The sequence below is a fragment of the Haliaeetus leucocephalus genome, unplaced genomic scaffold (assembly GCF_000737465.1).
Source record: "Haliaeetus leucocephalus isolate CR32 unplaced genomic scaffold, Haliaeetus_leucocephalus-4.0 Scaffold351, whole genome shotgun sequence".
In the NCBI taxonomy this organism is placed as follows: domain Eukaryota; kingdom Metazoa; phylum Chordata; class Aves; order Accipitriformes; family Accipitridae; genus Haliaeetus; species Haliaeetus leucocephalus.
The window spans coordinates 8,238,546-8,253,824 of NW_010972787.1; the positions used below are offsets into that span (position 1 = coordinate 8,238,546).

At 37.4% G+C, this 15,279-nt stretch overlaps 1 protein-coding gene across 2 annotated transcripts in view; it reads left to right on the plus strand.

Moving 5' to 3' along the window:
- NBEA (neurobeachin) overlaps window positions 1–15,279 on the plus strand; it is a 510,633-nt gene that overhangs the window by 430,234 nt on the left and 65,120 nt on the right. For both annotated transcript variants that reach the window (XM_010572746.1, XM_010572747.1), the window contains one exon: window positions 7,787–7,906. In XM_010572746.1, the coding sequence (XP_010571048.1) occupies window positions 7,787–7,906 (120 nt within the window). The remainder of the gene's footprint in view (window positions 1–7,786; window positions 7,907–15,279) is intronic.

The window sequence follows — 15,279 nt, forward strand, 5'->3', positions numbered from 1 at the left end:
TTCCGTTAGACATGTCCTGTTTTTTCTGGTCAGAAGGGAAGAATTCATTTGTCTGTGAGTTTAGGATATACTTCTTAACCCGTGGGAACCTAAACGTTGATTACACTCCTACGTGAGGTGGTCACTGTATTCCTTTTAAATGTTGCTAAATTATTCATGTACTGTGAATACGTTTTATGGTTCACATGCGCTTCTTTGTTGCCTTAAAGTATATTAAAAACAGTGGTTTTATTTGCGTGTTTATCTATTAATTTTGGCTGCTATTCAACAAAAGATCCCCTCTTGCTAGTTGGCGAATTCTTAGGTCTGAACGTCTGCTTACAGGCTGAATGTACAACACACCAAGGAGTATTCATTTCCTGCATTAGGCTAATGCTGTGTCATTTTTAGTACTGTTGTTTATGTAATACTGTAGGTGTTCTTGCTCTCTTTCTCTTCTGCCCTGAAAGAGCAAGAGAACAAGGTCTCTGCCTTGATGGCCTTGCAATATAGAAATTACAAATTACATTTGTTAGAGCAAACGATATATGTGAGAGTAGAAAGCAGAAAAGAAAAGGAAAAGCAGTGCTTTCCAGGGAGGAGATTGCTGATGGCAAGAAGGTGAAAACAAAGGGAGAATTTAAATATGGGGACACACCTAGATAGGTATTTTAAAGATTATTTAAATAGGAGTGACTGGCAAAGAAAAGCAATCACTAGTGGGAGGAGACAACAGAAGTGAGAGGGAGACAGACGTGGCGAAAGTTTAAAGCTCAGAAAAGGGAAAAAGGAAATAACGTGATGAGATCGGATAAGGCTGCATATGGAAACCCTAAATAAAGATTTGAAAATAAGTGTGTATAGAGACAGGAAAAGATTATAGCTATGGGGATTATAAACTCATAGTGATCCTTAGAGAGAGATTTTTGGCTACAAAATAAAGGATGAAAAACCCTAAGGGAGAAGATTATGCCGGTGAAGTTGATAGATAAGCCTAAGTCAGATTTCTGGAAGTTAAAGTAGGATTTCTTGCTCGTGAATTTTTTGAGCTAGTGTTTTGGTATGAGTTTGTGAAGAAGGCTGTATAAGAACCTTTTATAAAAGGTAAATTACAGTCTAGTCCAGGAAGAAGAAGGTGACAATAAGAGATGCAGAGATTCAGACAGAAAAATGCTTTTGGTATTTTAAGGGGTTGGAGAAGATTCATGGGAAGAGCTGTGTTACAGTAGAGCTTTTGGTAGAAAGTGACAACAAACTGAAAGAGAGGAGTGGAAAGTAAAATCATGGGAGAAGACTGCATAGACCAAAGAATAAAAGAAAAGGGAAAGGAAAAAAGAGAGGAATGGAGAGAAAACAAAGAAACAAACAAACAAACAAGAAGCTATGACAAAAAGTATACTGGGAATGAGGTAGTCTAGAAGAAGCAGAACGAAACAGTATAGAGTAATGGGGACCCAGGTGGAGAAACTACACGCCTAGACCTTTGTATTGGATGAAACAGTAGTTGCAGCAGGAAACGAAGTTTCAGCCACTCTGATGTATGCATATAGAGAGTTGTGTAATTGCCACAAAACCTTAAAATTTTTTTTGAATGTTGCTTTTTGGCTTTGACAGATGCAATCTGGTTCCTGTCAGTTCTCTTCAAAACATTGCTTGTAATATCATATTTCTGAGTCAATTCTGTGATAATCTGCTCCCTACTGCTTTATATTTCCCTCTGTTGCTTTCCTTTATCTGACGTATCAGGCTACTTTTATAAAAGGCACTTTATTCCTTAGCCTCAGTTCTGTCCTGTTTAATTGATTTTGATATCATCGATCTCTACCTTCATTTTGTCATTAATAAATTTTTCACTGGTAGTAGTTTTCTCTTGAGTCCTTTTGTGTATGAAGAGTGTCCAGTAAAAACCTGTCTTTAAAAGTGACCTATTTCATTATGTTTTCAAAAATATGATAGTGGCTTAGCATATAATACGTTGAATCTACTGATAATTACAGCAAATATAATCATTTTATTATTAATTTTTGTTCCTTTTTCTGCCTTTAGTTGTACTTAATAGAATAGGGTGTAATCCTTAACTGAAGCTATGAGCTACTAGTGCATCTGCAGACCTTCTGTTTGTACTTTCTGTGAGCTGGTTGTACAAGTCTAGGTGTGCTCCATTCTCTTCTGTAAGAACACTAGGAGAAAAATGAAAGCAGTTTCAGGATACGCAATGGTTCAGCCTCGCCAGGCCATATATCGGATTGGTGTTGAGGTTTAAGCCCAGCCAGTAACAAAGCACCACGCAGCCGCTCGCTCGCTCCCTCATCCCCGGCCATGGTGGGATGAGCAAAACGCTCGTGGGTCGAGACAAGGACAGGGAGGGATCACTCACCACGTATGGTCACGGGCAAAAGACAGGCTCAACTTGGGGAAGAAACAAAATCAATTTCATTGACTACCAATCAAATCAAAACAAGGATAATGGGAAGTAAAACCAAACCTTGGAACACCTTCCCCCCACCCCTCCCTCCTTCCTGGCTCAACTCCATTCCCCATTTTCTCTCCCTCCTCCCCCCCAGCAGTGCAGGGAGATGGGGAATGGGGTTGGGGTCAGTTCCTCACCCCTTGTCTCTGCCGCTCCTTCCTCCTCAGAGGGAGGAGGCCTCCGCACTCAGCCCCTGCTCCAGCGTGGGGTCCCTCCCACAGGAGACAGTCCTTCATGAACTTCTCTAATGTGAGTCCTTCCCACGGGCTGCAGTCCTTCAGGCACAGCCTGCTCCAGCACGGGCTTTGCCACGGAGCGGCGGCCATCTTAGGGGGCATCCATCCCCCTGCTCCGGCGTGGGCTCCTCTCTCCCCGGGCTGCAGGTGGGCATCTGCCCCCCCGCTCCCTTCCATGGGCTGGGGGGGACAGCCTGCCGTCTCACTGCAGGCTGCGGGGACATCAACCTCTGCCCCCGCTCCTCCTCCTCCTCCTCCTCCTTCTTCTTCACTGACCTCAGTATCTGCAGAGGGGTTCCTCTCACATTCCAATCCCCTGACTCACAGGGCATTCCCCTTCTGAAATCTGTTCTCCCAGAGGCGCTACCACCATCACTGAGGGGCTCGGCCTGGGCCAGCGGCAGGTCCAGCTTGGAGCCGGGGAAGCTTCTAGAAGCTTCTCACAGGAGCTGTCCCTGCAGCCCCTCCCCTGCTACCAAAAAAACCCCACCACACAATTCCAAAACAATTGGTTACGGTCACTTTTGAGGGCTATACCCCTGAAACTCTGCCAAAGCAAAATAATTCATGCACCCTCTTTTCGTACAGCCTCCCCCTGCCACGCACACATACATACACGTGTGCATGCACACACTCATATGTGAATTGAAATTATAATTCTTAATTTACCTGTACATGTTTATTTAAACTAATCCATTGTACATTTCAGACTACTACATCGTGCTAGAATTCTGAAACAACAAGAAACAATCCTCTAACTAGTTTCATAAGAAATTAACTGAGCCACAGCCTAGAAATATTTAATGCTATAATTATAAATGAATCCTGCATGATCTCCAGAAACCTTAGGTTTATATCCAAAATCAACTGTTTCTTGAAAGTGATCAGCTTGCTTTCTAAGTTGAGGGGTAGATTAAAAATTCAATAACTACTTTACAGAGACAGATAGTGAATGTAAAAGTCTATGGTATTGTTCAGTCAGGTTAATAATGATGATAAAAACTAACAGAGAACACCATGATTTATGTAATATTGCCTTTCCCTCCTCTGAGGTATTACTGAAATCAAACCACGGTTAAACATTTTTGCACATCACACTTCCTTAGATCTAAACCCAAGAAATTCTACTTATTCCATAGGAGACAACATCACCCACTAGTTTGCTCCAGCAAACGGAATAACAGGGATTCTGGAAAGGGATGCATTGTTCTGTTGATATAGTTCCATTTTGTATACATGAAATTAAATATTCGTAGTTTATGACTAGGTGACCTTACTACCTGGTTCAAGAGTCATTTTTTTCACGTGCTTTCTGTCTGGACCAGTGAATGTTTAAGTTGCAGAAGGCAGAATAGTTTAAACCAAGAATGCTCCATCAGAATGCCATATACTCTAGTGACTTGAATGTCAACCTGAAAAGCAGACAGAAGAAAACTGAAAAGTAGACAGAAGAATGACTTCTGGCTTCAATCATGTAGAATGTAAATATCAGCATTTTTTTCAGATTTTGGGGTGAAATAGGCTAGATTTGTGGTGCAATTGGATGCTCTCAGTAGTTGCTGTTGAAGAAGTTGTGTTTGTGTGAATCGGTTACGCCTTGAGACAGAGACTGGTACTAGAGAGTATGATTCTCCAACATGGTAGTCAAGAAGTTTGTAGAGGAACAATTGGTTTTCAGTTTCTGTTACAATGACTAAGTACTTGTACAAGGTAGAAGAAGTTCTGGATTTATTATGAGTCATGTCTGATTGAGCTGAAACCAGTTTTTAGTGAGAATCAAAGGTGGGGAAGACTTGAAATCCTCTTGTAAACAGAAGTGAATCTCAGTCTCCTTTTCAGTAGGTCTGCGCAGGACAGTCACAGATAGATCAGACAAAAGGTGTGCATCACTGACAAAACCCCCAATACTCTCCTTTTGTCCTCTTACAAATGGCCAAAAAGGCATTTTTGTTTGGCATAACATGTCTTAGAATGAAACATCCCTTCCTCCTCCCTCCCCTACTCCCACCATAAATGATCCAAATGGGACTAGGCACTATTAAAAGGGGATGGAGGGAGAGGAGCGCTGTTGAATGGGAAAATTCCTTGTTCCCACAGCTCAAGCTTGTATTCATCATAATCAAGTACCCCACAAATTTCTCTTCTTGTTGGCAGTGAACAAGGCGTGAATTTTATTCAGAATATTAGGAATGAGTAAGATGGTTTTATAATGAAAACATTGTGCAGCTTTATAGCTTTCACAGCAACAAAACCTTTACATGAAATGACAGTAATCGGTATCATAGAATAACAGTATTTAAATGAGTATATTGAATACAGATATGAATTGTATTTATATAATATAAGCACTTGACTTTCCAGAGAATAAAAATTACCTTAAAATTATGTGAGAGGTTTGAGATAAAGCAAGCGAAAGCTCTGAATTTCTGCAAAGGATTAAAAATCCAAAAAGATAGGCACAACAGGTCATAGCAGGATAGCATAATAGGGCACCCTGTAGTGCTCAGCTATTAAAAGTTTAATCCTTGATTATGAATTTTATTGCTTTTGTATATTTGTCTCAGATGCTTAAAATAATGTTGTCATGGAATTTTGGATTAATATTTTTACATAATTTATTGTAATTACATCATTTTTCTCGTTTCTGCTTTTTTTAAATCCATCAACTGCTGCTGATTTCAGAACCTCATCAGTGACCCACAGTCTGCTCCGCAATGATATTCACAACAAATTACACGTATCTTATAAAGAAAAAAAGTGATAGCTAGGGGTAGGTAGAAGACAGAATTATTTGTGCTCAGATCAACAACATATAAAGTTTTTCAGTATGGGTAAGCTAGAAAAATAGCATAATTTGCAAAGATTGCTATTGCAAAGAGATTTGGGGGGGGGGAGGGAATTCAGTTAAACCCCAAATAATTCTAGTGTTAAAAGAATTTATGAATGTTAAAATTATAAAATTAATAGAATTTTAGGATAAATTAATATAATCCAATTCCTGTGTATATTGTTTTGCGTTTGCTAGCTCTGGGTCTGAACTTTACACTTTTTAATTTATCTTTCACATGAAGTTCACCATAGGGAGCACTGTAAAATCTGGACACATAAAAACTTAATTTATTTTCTTTCAGTATTTCAGTTCATTGTGATACTTTTATGCTGCTCACCAAGTTGAGCTACTGTTAAATTTTAATATTCTGTTCAAATTATAAACCTCCTCCTCACTTGCCACACACTGTTTCAGTATTCATGAGTGCAAGCAAAGTCTCATTGTGCAATGGGAGTTAGGGTCCTCCAGCGAGAAATGACACTGTAATTTAATTATTTTTAATTAATTATTTAACATATATTAGGATTCTCTGATGGGAGTAAATGCACTGATTTCTTAGATTGTTACCTATTCTTTTGAATGTATCTTTTAAAAATAAATCCCCAATGTTTTAAGAGAAAAAAAATATGGACACTCCCCCATTCAATTAGCAGTAGAATGTCTTACATTATTGTAATGAAAATGATTCCATATTTGCACCAACAGACACTGAAAGTTAAAATACCATCCCTGGCTAACAAATAAATAAATAAATAAAAGATCTTTGTTCCTATATAAACAACTCCCTTAAGCTACTTCAAAGGTACTGGCATCCTATGATGACAGTAAGAGAGAGATCCCATTCCTTCTCATTTAGAGAGAGAAATTTAGAGTATTTCTCTTCTTTGAAAGAAAGTAGCCTGTGTTGACTGTTGTGTATGATAGAAAAGATTAATTGGGAAGACATGTAAAGATTAGAGAAACAATGGTCTCTGGAAGTCTGTATTCTTCCTTTTCTTTTCCTCCTCTTTTTGGATTCTTTCACTACCTTTGCATCCATGCTTTCCTTATGTATATTTTAATTGCTCGTAAATGCTATGGAAAATGAATTACTTCAATCCTCTTTAATCTTGGGTAATTCAAACACTATGTGTATAATATGACATAATTCCGTCAAACTTTATTAATGGAGGAGTTCCCTGCTTTGGTCAATAGTTTCAGAAAAGGAAACAGAAGATATAGAGAATAAATTCAAATAATAGATGGGTAATAATGTAATAAGAATTATGACCTGGTGATTATGAACTGCTTTGATTAAAAAAATTTCCAAATGATCATGCAAAGTAATAACTTTGGGTGTGAAGTTAACAAAAGGGACACTTTTTCAAGAATTCCCCATCAGACTTTGGCAGAAGAACAAGTAGTTTCCATCCATGTGGACATATTGCCAAATATTAGTTCAATCAGAGAGCTAATGGAGTGGTGCTAGAAAACCAGGGAGCTGGCAGTGATCTCGGTATTCAGGTTCTGCTGTCAAATTAAGGATTTGGTCCCCTGTTAACCCCTTCCCTGCAGTGAATAAAAATGGGTTCTCCAGACTGTCTTAAGACTTGAACTCTACCTACCCAAAAGTTAGCTGTTTCCATTTAGTACATTGAGAGTGTGGTTTCAGATAGGATTAGCAAAAGTAAAACTCTAAATATTTTGTCTCTGTACCTCTGCACCAAAGCGATGATAAAGCTAGATATCCTGTAACGATAGTCTGCCTCGTAATGACCATTGAGCCATTCTGCCCACCGTGAGGCAAAGTGGAACCTACTGAGGTCTTTTAAACTAAATGAAAACAAAAGAAAAATCCAGGTGGGGGATTTTTCAAGATTTTATTTTGGCATACCATCTTACAAGGGGTAAACAAAGCATGGTAATATAAATAACACAGAGGGTGTTTATGATGGTTACAGTGGAGTAGGCAGCCATTGTGAACTGGAACTAAGCTACATAGGTCTGCCACTGATGGGTGATTAGTCTTACGGAAGAGTGAATATTTAAAATAACCTTTCCTGCCAGAACTCAAGATCTATGCGTGTGCAAAATGTGTTAGTGCCAATAAATGTACTAAAATATTCAGTAAAGATACATGTGCATAGATATAACTATGAGGTGCCATATTTTTCTTTAATTCTGCCTTTATGAAGTATTTTGATCTGCAAAAGTAATTTGGATTTTGTTAGAAATCTGCTGCATGATTCCTTCTGCTGTTTTCTTAATCCATCTTCATTTCATTGACTACAGGAGCCCTTTACAACATTCTTTCTAAATGCAAATGATGGCAAGTTTGACCACCCAGATCGAACCTTCTCTTCAGTAGCCAGGTCTTGGAGGAACAGCCAAAGAGATACCTCAGATGTGAAGGTAACGTATACATTAAATAAATTGATAAATGTGCATTTTCGTTCATGGTATTTTGTTTTGTGTAGGGACAAAGAGGGTTTTATATTTAATATCTTTATATTCAGTATAGTAGGTAGTTTAAATAAAAGGTGGATATTACTAAAGATTATTCTAACAGAAACAATCAAAGATTCTTTGAAGTTGAGTGGACAAAAGGTGTTTTGTTTTTAGAGAAAAACAACCTAACTGATCTAATTTAGATCAGATAATCAGGAGATGGAGAAAAGCCCAATAAATTGTTCTTTCCTGCTGTTAACTCAATATTTGGCCCACTCCATAAAACACAGCAGGAATTGGATTTGACCTTAAAGTGTCATATTGTTATAGCTTGCCTAGCTCTGGGTTTGCATTGCCTGGGGCAATTAATAAAGCATTAATGACAAGACCCATTTAAAATGTTGGCTTTTCTGTACAGCATTAGCTTTTCCTTGAATGTGCCTGGGGATATTATGCAACAATACGCATTAGATTAAAACAACTTCTACACGATATACAGAAACAGCCGGAGAGCAGGGTGATTTTACTGTTGTTATTCCTTACCTATTGTTAAATACAAAGGGTTATTGTTCATATACATGGGACCTTATCAGGAAGAAACCAAAATCTAATAATATTTTGAATAATATAGTCCTTTCTTGATTCTCATTCTCTAGTAATAAGGTAGGCAAAGGCTGCAGTATACCATTAATTGCTCTTTTTTTTTAAACTTTATTTTAAAGTAAATATATCTCTTCTGTTTTGATACTGTCACTCACACTAGGAAATGCTAAAGTCAAGGTCACATTACCATTATATTTTTTACTTAACTTGACAAAAGACAATGATGTAAATTTGTTGATTTATTTTTATTCCAGAGCTCCTGTTTGCATAAATATTCCAGCAGTCTCAGAAGTGTATGTGGACAAACCATGTTGTTATTATTCAGTTACTAGTCAGAATAAAAAATTGTAAGTTGTATGGCCATCTTAATATATGGGAGAAAATGCTTTTTAAAGGAAAAAAATTAACCTAAACCTCTTACAACCCATTTCATGTTTATTTATGCTCCTCTGGAGGTCAACAGTATTTTAAGTACTCTCACTGTTACCTTTGTAAGAAAAACAAAGGAAATTTCAGAACTTGGAAGGAATTCGAGTTAATATCTGCTATATTTGAAATGCAGCCATTTCTTCAAATTCAAAGTGCTGACATTTTGATTTTTGCCTTTCAATGAAATCTGGTTTTCTTGGAATTCCACCAGAATATCTGGGGAAATGGCTTCCTAGGAGTGGGGCTAAAATAAAAGATAAGAGCCTTAAACTGAGGAATAAGGGAAAACAGTTGGAAGTGACTGTAATCTTCTTGTCTGGCTTTTGTACACAGGAGGAGGGCAGTTAAATACATGAAGGCATTGCAAAAGATAAAGGAATATCTGTGGACAGACGGAGGAATGGTATTCAACCAGGGTATATAATTAGTGAAAGGCTTGTTCCTAAACTAGCAACCAAATGAGTTATAAGTAAAACAAAGAACCGAAAAGTTTGTATGAAAATACCAGGAGTCTTGTGAAGCAAGTGGGGTGACTTAAACTGCTGCTGCCAGCTATTGCAAGGATGTGGGAATTATGGGGGGATAACAGTTGCATTACAAAATGTATTTGTATTAAAAAACCCCAAGTTATTAAAATAAAACAAGTATTAAAAAGGCGCTCAAAGCCAGATACCTTCCGAAAAGGAAGGCAAAAGGTGAAGATGTGGCGTAGCTATGTACTTTAATGTCACTTTTAAAAAAGGTAGTTGGGCATAACTTGGATAAAATAGTAACAATTAAGGGTCATAGTTGCACTGGGGGAAAGATTACAAAATAGTGTATTCTAGAATACATTTGGGAGTCTGCCATAGAGCCCCAGAGCCAGATTTAGATATATATACATTTCTATTATGCCATTAGAAAGAGAAATACTACTTGGAGCTAAGTCATTACAGAAAATCTAATATGGGAGGCACAGATGAGGTATGTTAGCCAATAAGTGTTTTCTCCAGATAATCCCTGACCTTCCCGTTCAGGGATACTTTAGGGATTAAAGATGCTGTTTAAAATATGGTTTTGTTAATTAATGAAGATACAGGGAAGGTAGTTTAGAAATTAACCTTGAGTTGATTTATTATGAGTTGATTCAGCTCAAGATAAAAATAGATAAACAAAAGCAGATTCAAAAATAAGCTGAGTCTTTAAGGGATGCTAAAGCAAATAGAAAAAGTTCATAAACTATCTAAATAAAAAAGAAAAAGCCAAAAAAGGTAGAAATGAGAGGATATTTTTAATGTATTTAATACCAGCATTCAATGTATTGCATCATCAAATTATATTAATGGATATATTAATATTAAAAATATATAATTACTTATTTATACAAACCCACTACTGAAATAAGTCTACTGAAGTTCACATGCAAAGCCACTACTGGAATGAGTCTACTGAAGTGCACTTCGGTAGCCTAAGCAATATATGTCAATACATTGCTGGTTTGTGTTCAGTTTAACAAGAAAACTTGAAGATCAGCAGGATGGCAGAAAGCTTATAGTGAGACCAAAGCTATATCCTTAGCCTTATAACAACTAGAATATCCCACAGCACCTAAATTCCACCTGAAACAGTCTGATTAGTCATTCATTTGTTTCAGCGCTCTTATGTTCTTGGAGAACACAAGTTATCGTTTTTTCCTCATTCAATTTTTAGTATGTATTCGTGCTGGATAAAACAAATTCTTAGTGCTTGCTTTGCTGGGAACTAGCTAGTGGAAGTATATACCCAAACTGGAGGAAGCCATAAGAAGAGCAGCAAATGTGTTTAAGGAGTTGGATACAGGAAGAAAAATGTGTGTATGTGTGGGGTAATTAATGTCTAAAAGTGAAGACATGGTAACATAAATGCTATGAAATATGCAAACGTATGAAAAAGGGGAGAATTGTTTGTCTGGGAACAAAGAGGTAAACCTCAGAGGAAAGGGATCAGAGTTGAAAAATGCTTGCTTAACCAACAGGGTATGAAAAGTTAAAGTGAAATTGAGTATTCTCTGAATTTGAATATCCTCACAAGGGGAAGTAGTAAACCCCTTGTTTCTCGAGCTTCTTAGAAGCATCGACTGGCAAAGCACTGGAAAAACATCAGGGACAATCATGAATTGGCAAGAGGATGTGCTAGTTGACCCTTTAGGCCCTTTCCATTTGTAGAGTCTGTGTTTCTTAGCGATAAATCAAGAATGAGTATAGCAGCTAATTGTTGCTGCTGTTTGTTGCTTAACATCTTAATGAACTGCATTTCTCAATGCCATGACATCAGGGCCAACTTTTCCCTGAGGCCTTGGAGTTCATTCTGCAAAAGGATGGGAAACTGGACTATTATTAATACTACAAATAGACCTTTTTTTTTTTCAGATTAGTTGTGCTACTGCTTGGAATGCCTTACAGGCTTTTTAAGCATTTTAATCAAGTTTTCAGGGACTGGAAAAGCAGTGAGGTATGAAGAACCACCAAGAAACCCCCTCAAAATCTCCTCCCATTTTGCCCACTCTCCTAAGAACAGCAACCACTGTCTTGGACAACAAAAGACCTTCAACTCTGAGAGCGTGAAACATCCAAAAATTCAAGTTCAGGTGTCTGGCAGCTTCTAATATTTATCTAGCAGTCCTGCAAGAAAGTAGGTAGTGTGCAAAAGAGATGATGTATAGAGGTTGCGTGTAAGTACAAAATCTTAAAGCATGTTCTCTGTCAAAGTGTTCTGCATATTTGTGTAGCTTTTTCTGGCTGCACACGCAGTCATAAACAGAGGTCTTTGGTAGTGTGGATTCCCGCATGATATACGCACTGCAAATTGTTTTCCCACCCTAAAGATTTTTTGAGTCTTTATAGTAAATATTAGGTGCATGGAATACGGCCTGTCCATAAAAGTAGCAAACTTTGGAAACTGTTAAGAATAGCAAGTGTTCATTATTCATGTATTCCTTATCATATATTTGAAATTCATCTGAGCTGCTTTAAGTACATTTAATCTCTGATCTCACTAATCTCATTAATTACTGTGGCACAGGTTATGAAATAATTTAAAAACAGCGTGTGTAATGAATTAATCTGACATTCTTCAATGCTGTGTATTGTAACATGGCCACAATTTTTGCTTTCAAGTACCTTATTAAATAATGATATGAATTGCCTTAATTCTTTATTAGGAAGGTCTAATTAAAAAAATCCTTTTAAAATTGATTTTTTTAAGGAAAGTAAAATCTGTATTATGACTGTTTTTCATCAGTTACTGTTTAAGAAAGAGGACTATGAGGTGCTTTATTCTTAAGTGCCTCTGAGGTAGATCAGTTTTAACTAGCAAATTGAGATTTTTAAGCGATGCAGTGTGCTTTTGCAGCCTCAATGTAGTTTTAAAAGAAACACCCAAACCACTTTTACGAAATTCTGCATTAAAATTTAAAACACAAATACCTGCCATTTGCAAAAGAAAGTCTATCTCTTTAGGAAGCTGCGGTTCGGTGGGTCAGTCTCCTTTTTTCACATGCATGTGTCCTCTCTGGTATTGTCTCCCTCTGCTTCTCCCTTTCTGCCTTTCCCCTCCCTCCTTCCCTCGCTCCCTTTGCATACGTGTAGTCTTCTCTGGAACTAAAGTGTTTCTCACAGAGCTAAGGAAAATCGGGCTGTGGCAGTAGTTTGATCAGTCTGAAAAACAAGCTGTAATTGCTGCATCTTGAATTATGCCGAAAGGTACACCACCTTTGAAAAACGTAACGTATGATAGATTATTGCTCAATGGATGATTACTTAGACAATTTTGTTCCCCACGTTTGGGCTGTTTTGCTTCATTTTCAAAGCAACCTGTTCACCTACAGTGGATGAAACGGAATTAATACGGTATGTGCTATGTTAGAGTGGTAACACACAAGGGAGAACCTGGATAACAGAGTTTATTTTATTGTGTCTCCCTTTATCAACATCGACCTTCTCTCGAGATAATCAGAACAAGCTGGAGGAAGAATGAACATTCGCGGGGTGACCTTTGAGGAAACAAGTCACCCGGAAATGACCATAACTTGGCCAGTCAGCTTTCACATTTTTTCCTTTCCACCTCCCCCCTTGTCCCCGCTCCAGTCTTGGGTAACATTGACTTCCCCAGAACCTCCTGTTCAGGCACTAATCTTTCCTAATGCCTCTCAAACTTGTTATATTACTTTTTGAATAGTGTGGTTAGAAGTTAGAAAGGTAGCTCTGACAAAATGTCATTAAGGTGCCTTAGTGTGAATTAACACGGTTAATGGAGGTACTCATGACTGACTCGTTGACCCAGTACTAGGCTCTTGTGGAATTAATGGATGCCAGGGGATCAACCTTTTGGGAGGAAAAGAAAGAAAGAAAAAGAAAGGGCAGCTTTAAAACCTTGGAGTGAACTATATTAGAAAAGTGAAAACGTCTGGCTTGGATTTGATTTCATTCGGAGGCCATAAAATGGTATACCCTTAGCAAAACATATTAAACAGAAACGTCAGATTTGATGCAAGTGGTGTACAATTATAATAGTGTTAATAGTGGTCCTCTATCACCCCAAGACATATTTTTAAAGTTTATTTCTCAGCAGCCTGGATTTGTCACAGGATTGTAAATTAGAAAATGCATTTGGGGATGTTTTCCTATATGAAGACACAAGGCATATAATACTGTTAACTATACCTTGGGGTTTTAGTATAGCTATTAAAATAAACTAGAGATCACATTTACAGACAAGAAATGTCTGTTATAATATTCATTTTACCCTTTTTTTACACCCTTCAGTAGCTTTACTGCGTCATTCTTCACCTGAGAAGAGCCAAGCTTCTCGGGCAGTTTGAAAGGTAGCTGACTATTAAATGATAGAAAGCTAACCTGTCTTATTAGAAGTGTGAATGAAAGGGGAGCAGAGGAGGTTACCAGCTTGTGAAATGTCAAGGACAACTAGACAGAAATTACTGCAAATAGATTTAGATCACTAGAATCCCTATTTTTATTAACTCTTTGAACTCTAGATATTTCTTGTGGTAAGAAATTACCCATGACAGGTTATGTAGTTGGAAAGATTTATTTAGAACCTTTGATATGCTTTGGCAAGAGCAAAGAAACCATAAAATGGTATTGAATTGTATCAGTTAATGCAAAATTATATATCAGCTGCATGGCATACAATAACAATATGCATCTAAAATGATTAATTTGTCTGTGAATATTTTAAAAATACCAGAGTTTAAAAAAATATTTGTCTTCTGTATTTTTTTTTCTTTGCATTCCCTCATTTTATGCCCGCAAACTGATGTAACTTCTGGGGAAGCTTTTTTATGTTGTTATTTTTGATGTTTTCCTTCATGTCTTGATTTACACTGGCTAACTCAGTGTTTGTAGTGTAGGAAGAACATATTTTGAGATTTGTCTTTCATCAACATTTGTAGCTTGAAACATAAAGTTCTCAAAATCGTGGTAGCCTCAAGCAAGCATTCCCTTGCATAGACCTGGCATTGCATTGACCTTTTACTCCTAGTGCCACTGAAGGTGCAACAGGAGTTTTAAGGATCCACTTATCAACTATTCTGTCTGTCAAGTGGAAAGCAGATTGGGAGACAGAAGGTCCTCTGTGTCCCATCCCCTGGTGTAAACACCATCCCTAAGAGACATTTTTCCCCTGCTAATTTCTGAGTCTCCTTGTCCTATCTTTAGGCTGAATTTAACAATGACCCTTCTAAAGCATGAAGCTGTGATTTGTAAGAAACTATGTTGTATGGCAAATTACATTGTGCATAAAAATGAATGAAAAATAGCAGATGCTGTCAGAAAAGTATGCAATCTTAATCTCTGATCTAAAAACCACAAAGGTTGATAAAAACATTTATTTTGGCTTCTGTGTGATGAACACACAACAAAATATAATGAGGCCAAAGTATATATAGGAGTAAATTAAGTTATGTACTGTTTAGGAATAATTCTACTAGCTAATTTGGGGAGATTAAAAGAATATTTTACACATCTGTAACTAAAACTTAAGCAATGTAGCAATACAGAAGGTAAAATCATTGTCCTTCATTTGGACTTTTAGGAGCTGAAAGGCTGTAGAACTGGTAGCATACTGCTTTCCAAATATGTAATAAACTACACGAAGAGAAAACAGTGATTTTTTTTCTCTCTATCTGGCATGGACTGATAGCTAGGACAAGGGCAAATGAGCTTAGATTCTGTAGTGAAAGATTCAGGCCAGGTGTTAGGTAAAACTTCCTTGGACGAAGACTACTGAAGTCAGTTGATGGAAGGATTGTAGAGTTGCTGTCACTCAAA